We start from the raw sequence: 6,000 nt of genomic DNA on the forward strand, positions 1-6,000 counted from the left end.
GTAAGTTATAAACATTTAAATTATTTTTTTCAAAATATTTCCACAAATATAGACTTGTGTGTAGGAAGCATGGAAGTTATGAGATTTGCTTCAAGTTATTAGCAAGTAAGTGGCAGTATCAGGTCTGGAATGGGATCCCCTGTCATCTTGCTCTTACTATTATGTCTCAGTACAAAGAGGAACAACCAACTTGTCTGATTCATTCTCCTTAATATTTGTACCACTGTGCACAGAGTGTTCTGATTGTACTAGATGTAAATTTTAAAAATATAAAAAACATGAATATCTGCTACCTGTTATATGTATCATAGGAACATCTAGATTATATTGTGTTTACTGCTGATAGTTAACTACCATTTTAGTTACATTAAATAACACACTTTGCTACATAAATATTTGATGAAATGCCAACATACCACAAAGCAGATATTTTTTCCAGAATACTTTGAAAATTAAAGCATAACTGATTAAAATTTTAAACTGTTGCGGGGGTACCTGGATGCCTCAGTCAGTTGAGCATGTGACTCTGGTTTCAGCTCAGGTCATGATCTCAGGGTTGTGGGACTGGGTCCCGCCAGGGGTTCTGCACTCAGGGCAGGAGTTTCTTGTCCTTCTCCTTCCCCCTCTAAACCATCCCCGCCCCCCACATACTGGCTCTTACTCTAAGATAAATAAATAAAATCTTTTTAAAAATAAAAAAAAAAAAAGATTTGCTTAAATTGCAAATCTTCACTTAAAAAAAGTAAAAAAAATAACTTTTGAAACAAGATTTAGAGAGCTTAATACAGAAAAGAAAATCTTTGCTCAATGGCACAAATACAACAGAATAGTTTCAAATGTACTGATTCAGTGATTGATAAAAAACCACCAGGAATTTAAGGATAAAGTTAGATTTAGAAATGTGAATTGCTAAAATTACAAAGTAGTAATAATGGTTCCAATTGCCTGCTTGAAAGTATCTACAAAATTATTTTTTGTGTAGCAATTCTTTATACCAACCTAAATTGTATAAAGGAATATAGCAAGTGCTGGTACTAAATGAAAACTGTTATCAGATATTTGTCTTTTTTTTTTTAAGATTTTATTTATTTATTTCACAGACAGAGATCACAAGTAGGCAGAGAGGCAGGCAGAGAGAGAGGGGGAAGCAGGCTCCCCGCTAAGCAGAGAGCCCGCTGCAGGGCTTGATCCTAGGACTCCGGGATCATGACCTGAGCCAAAGGCAGAGGCTCTAACCCACTGAGCCACCCAGGTGCCCCAGATATTTGTCTTATACGGCTACTTCATGCAGTATCACTTTTCATGGATTTTGAAAGTCATATATGTGCAAGAAGTATTTTAATTTGGTCAATTGACAACTAATGAATTTCAACCAGCTGCTTTTATAACCTCTTTAAAAATAAATTTCAGCCATTTTGTCTTGAATGTGTAAGACGAGGACTTTGTGCTCGAGGGAAATACTTATTCACAGAATTTTTTATCAGTAGAAATGACTAATTAATATGGTAGAACATTAATGGAAACTTTCAGGTCTAGTAATAACATGTGTTGACAAACTAATTGCCCAACTTTGGGAAAACTACTTAATGTAATTCTTTGCTCTCTTATGTTTTGAAAGACATATAAATTCTGGCCCACAGTAATTCTGGCCCATGAGATTTTGTGGAAACAGAACATAAATAACCATATGAGAAAATCCAGGGCTGACACATTAACAACCTTATTAAGAAGATAAGATGGGGAAAAATGTTCATTGTTCTCCTAAGACGGTAAGCAAATGTTAAAATCTGTCATCATTCTGTCATTTTTTTTTTGGCAGTTTAATAATTCTGATATTGACTGAACAAAAATTATACCTATCCACTATTTTGGAAAAAGTGTGCAAAAGATCAAAGAAGAAATGGGTTTTTTTTTCTTCAACAAACCAACCTTCCTTTTCTAAAAGCTTACTTATGTCATGTCTCAAGGGCTTTGACATTATTGTTTTTTTTTTTAACAGACATCCAAATTTCAACCCAGTCCACACCAGTGTCCACTCACAATTTCCATTACCCATAAAACGAATGATTTAACAATTTCAAATCTATACAGGGCTTGACAAAGACTAAAGGGTTGCTTTTGGTTTTAATGGATAAAGTACAGACTCGTCACGGAAAAACCATGCTGTGGCTTGACCATCCTAATTAGTGTGTGACTCTTCCATTCTTTTTTGATACAGGGTGATTAGTTTCTTAGTTCCAAGGATAGTTTTGGAAGGCAACTTACCATGGGCTATAGTTAGCAGTTTAAGAGTGAAATCATAACATGAAGAAAAAGATTGGCTGTGAACTCAAGTTTTGAAAACTTTCAAAATTAAATATCATTTTTAAAAAGTTAAGTTGAAATGTCTTTTTTTTTAAGTTTTTTTTTTTTTTTTTTTGGCAGACAGATCACAAGTAGGCAGAGAGGCAGGCAGAGAGAGAGAGAGGAGGAGGAGGCAGGCTCCCTGCTGAGCAGAGAGCCCGATGTGAGGCTCGATCCCAGGACCCTAGGATCATGACCTGAGCCGAAGGCAGAGGCTTTAACCACTGAGCCACCCAGGCACCCCATAAGTTGAAATGTCTTAAAAATAGATGCATGTGCCTAGCAGGGCTCAAATTTGTGCTGACTTAAATTTCCATCAGTACAAATAAGATTTAATAGGTTATATGTGAGAACACAAAAAATTGTAAACATGGATCACATTCAATTAATACTGAATTGAGAAAACCTCCCTGATTGCTGAAAATGCTAATATCTTATTTCTTTTCTTGCTGTAAATAAAATACCAATATTCCAGCCTTAACTCCATGGACTCTCTCAGAGGCTAGCCTTTCTAGTCTCCAAGAAATGCTGGGAAACCCTTAGTGGGGCATAGCTGAGGCCTGAACACCATCTTTACTGCCCCTACCTGAACCTTGGGCTTGAAACTCAATGATGTGAAGAAAATCTCCCTACAATAATCCTGAATCCCTGCCCTACCCTTTGCATTCCAATCAAGCAAATTATTTAAAAATTAAAACTGAAATTTATACACATATCCTCAAGAGTGGTTCCCTTCCTTCTAGGCAGGGTGGGCATAACATTATAAAATCTTTTTCCTCATGAATCTTATTTTCTAGTAGATGTGGAGGGGAGCAATAGATAAAAACAAAAATAACATGATAATTAAAATATATAGCATGCCAGTTAGGGGTGTCTGAGACTAATGGCAGCAACTGTGTTCGGAAGGGTCTCACTGCAAAGGTGATATCTGAGCAACAATCCGAAGGAGGCAAGAGAATGAGCCAGCGAATGAATACAGGGTATTGGGTAAGAATGTCCCAGGCGTAAGGAACATCGAATGCAAAGGCCCGGGGGCGGCGGGGGGGAGGGGGGCGCTGTAAGGCGTCTGCTATTGGTTGAGGGACAGTGCAGCTGGAGCAAACGGAATGAGTGGGAGGAAATGAGGTCAGGTCGATGAGGCCAAAAGTGTACATGTCAAGCAGGTCCTGGTGGACCATTCTAGGGTCTGTCTAAGAAATGCGGGGACAATTGGAGGAGTCCCAGCAGAGGAGTGGCTTACCTAAACATTGGTAAAGGCACATCAAAAGAGACCAGAAAGATAAATCTGGTGGTAACAGGTGCCTCAAAGCTGTCAAAGACAACTACTGAAAGGGAAAAAGGGTTGAATCCTGGACAAATGCGTTTGTGGTGGTTGGGAGGATGGGGTCACCCTGGGAGACGCATCTGCCTAGGTTTCAGACCTAGACCACACAGAAACCTTGGTCCTGCTACTTCAGCCCCAGGTCCCTAGCCCCCGGGAGGGTCAGGACCCGCCGCCATCAAGCCTTGTTGCCTTGGCAACCACAGTATTCTTCCCCCCCCCCCCCCGCAACACACTCCCCACTCCTCCGCCTCCCGGGAGCAAAGCACCGGGTCACGCAACCGCTCCAGCGCGGACCCCGAGTCTGGGCCCGCGCGGACTCATCAGTATTCCACCCGCGGAGTTCTCCCCGCCCCCGCCGCGAATCACAGCGCCAGTCTATCCCGCAGCTCCAGCGTTTCGCGCGGTCCCACCGCCCCCACTCCGTCCCTGGGGACCGCAGCCGGATCTGCCCTGGAGCATTCCTGGTAGTCCCGGGCGCTGGCGTTCCTCTGCCCAGTTACACAGCGCTTTCCAGTACGCTAGCGGGCACCTCAGGGTGCGCCTCCGCGGCGGAGAGGGGACGCCCCGGGTTAGGCAGGGCCCCCCGGGAGACCTGTTCTCAGGCATCCCCGCAACAACTCTGGGGATATTCAACTCCCCTGCGCTAGCTGTAAGGATATTCAACTTCCCCCTGCGCTTCTGCAGTGCACCAGACGGGGGAAGCAGATACAGGAGAACCTGCATTGCGCCCCCACTGGGATGCACTGTGCGCAAAAGGGAGACGGTTGACTGCAAAACCCGAGGACTGGAGGCGAGGGGAGTTAGGGGTGGGTTTTCTTAGGACTCACCTTGTGCAGTTTCCACATGGCCCCCAGAGCTTTGACTTCATGGCTGGAGTGTTTGCCCTCCTCCAAGCACTGGTAGCACACAGGCATCTTGCACTGCACGCAATACATGCTGTGGTTCTCCAGCTCGTGGTCTGTGCAGGTGGAGACCTTGCGCGGGCTCAACCGCCGGCTCACGCGGCCCTGGGCCGGGGGTACCAGGCGGTGCTTGGCTAGGGGCCCTCGGGGCGGGTGGCAGCGCAGGCGGCACGGATCGCAGTAGAAGACATCGCACTGTTCGCACATGACGGTGGCCTCCTTAGGCGCCTTCTCGCAGAGCTGGCACTTGAGGGCTGCGGCTTTGCTCTGCTGGTAGCGGTCAATTACCCCTTCCAGGACGCGGTTCTTGGGGAAGCCGCGGAGCCCCCGGTCATCCAGGATGAGGCTGCGGTGGCACTGGGGGCAGGTGATACAGGAGTTGCGGGGCACCGGGGCCAAGGCCGGTGACAGGTGGGTGGCCGGTGGCGGCATAGCCGGGGGGAAAACGCGGACGCCATTGGGGGACTTCTGGCACGGGGTAGTGGGGGCACTGGCGAAACCCCCGTAGGAACCGTAGCCGCTGTCCGCTTCGCTGTACAGGCTCATCTTGTCCAGGTCCAGATAGTCATAGTCGGAGACCCCGGAGCCTGAGGCCCGACGGCTCTGGGGGGATTCAGACTCCGGGGTCTGTACCAGGATGTTGCGGGCGCACGCTTGACATAAATTGTGAGAGCAGGGCAGGATGATGGGCTCCCGATAGAAGGAGCCGCACACAGGGCATTTTAACTCTTCTTCCATCTCTTCCATGAGGACGGAGCTGGAGCGAAGCAGCAGCAGCTGCAACGGGTGCTTGAGCTGGCGAAGCGGCCGACCGGCCTGTCGTTTCCAGCACCTTGGCCAGCGGCGGCGGCGGTGGCGCCTTCCCGCGTCGCTTAGGCGCGGACTCCCTGTGAGGCGCTCTCTCACAGAGCCACTCTCTCAGTGAGCCACGGGACCGCGACGCCGCGCGCCAGCCCCGGACCGCCCCCTCCTAGTCCCGCCCTACCCTGTAAACAGCGGCCCATTGGCCGGCGGCGAGAGGGCGAAGCTCTCATTGGCCACACGCCCCGTCCTTCCCCTCTCTTCTGCAGGCCACAGGGGGTTTGGTAGCCGACTCTGAGGAAGAGTGAGTCTTCGCTCCTGGCTGCTCCATCTCTGGAGGGGGCCGGCGTGCGGAGGCGAGGGACCGGGAAGGAGGAATTAGGCGGGATGACTCATCCCTCGCCCCGCTTCCTTCCGACCTCCGGTGCAGTCACCCAGGAGCAGGGGGCGTGAGAAACCCCTCCCCGCAGCGAGTAGGCGGGCGGAGGGGGCTGGTGCTTCTCGCCTACTGTCTGCGTTTGGCTTCCAGCTCTGGTCTCCGTGCCGACCTACCACCCGCGAGGGCCGCGCGCCTGCGAGACCCCCCTTCTCCTTCCGGGGCTGGCAGCTTGGGCTGGCGCCTCACCCAGG

General features: G+C 48.4%; 1 protein-coding gene across 1 annotated transcript in view; it reads right to left on the reverse strand.

Moving 5' to 3' along the window:
• The window catches only part of LOC111162421 (E3 ubiquitin-protein ligase TRIM9), a 107,078-nt gene extending 101,613 nt beyond the window's left edge, over positions 1-5,465 (reverse strand). Inside the window, exon 1 of the mRNA XM_022526831.1 lies at positions 4,495-5,465. Within this exon, the coding sequence (XP_022382539.1) occupies positions 4,495-5,316 (822 nt within the window). The 5' untranslated portion in view covers positions 5,317-5,465. The remainder of the gene's footprint in view (positions 1-4,494) is intronic.
• Between the last annotated feature and the right edge of the window lie 535 nt (positions 5,466-6,000).

The sequence above is a fragment of the Enhydra lutris genome, unplaced genomic scaffold (assembly GCF_002288905.1).
Source record: "Enhydra lutris kenyoni isolate GAN:26980312 unplaced genomic scaffold, ASM228890v2 scaffoldscaffold4, whole genome shotgun sequence".
In the NCBI taxonomy this organism is placed as follows: domain Eukaryota; kingdom Metazoa; phylum Chordata; class Mammalia; order Carnivora; family Mustelidae; genus Enhydra; species Enhydra lutris.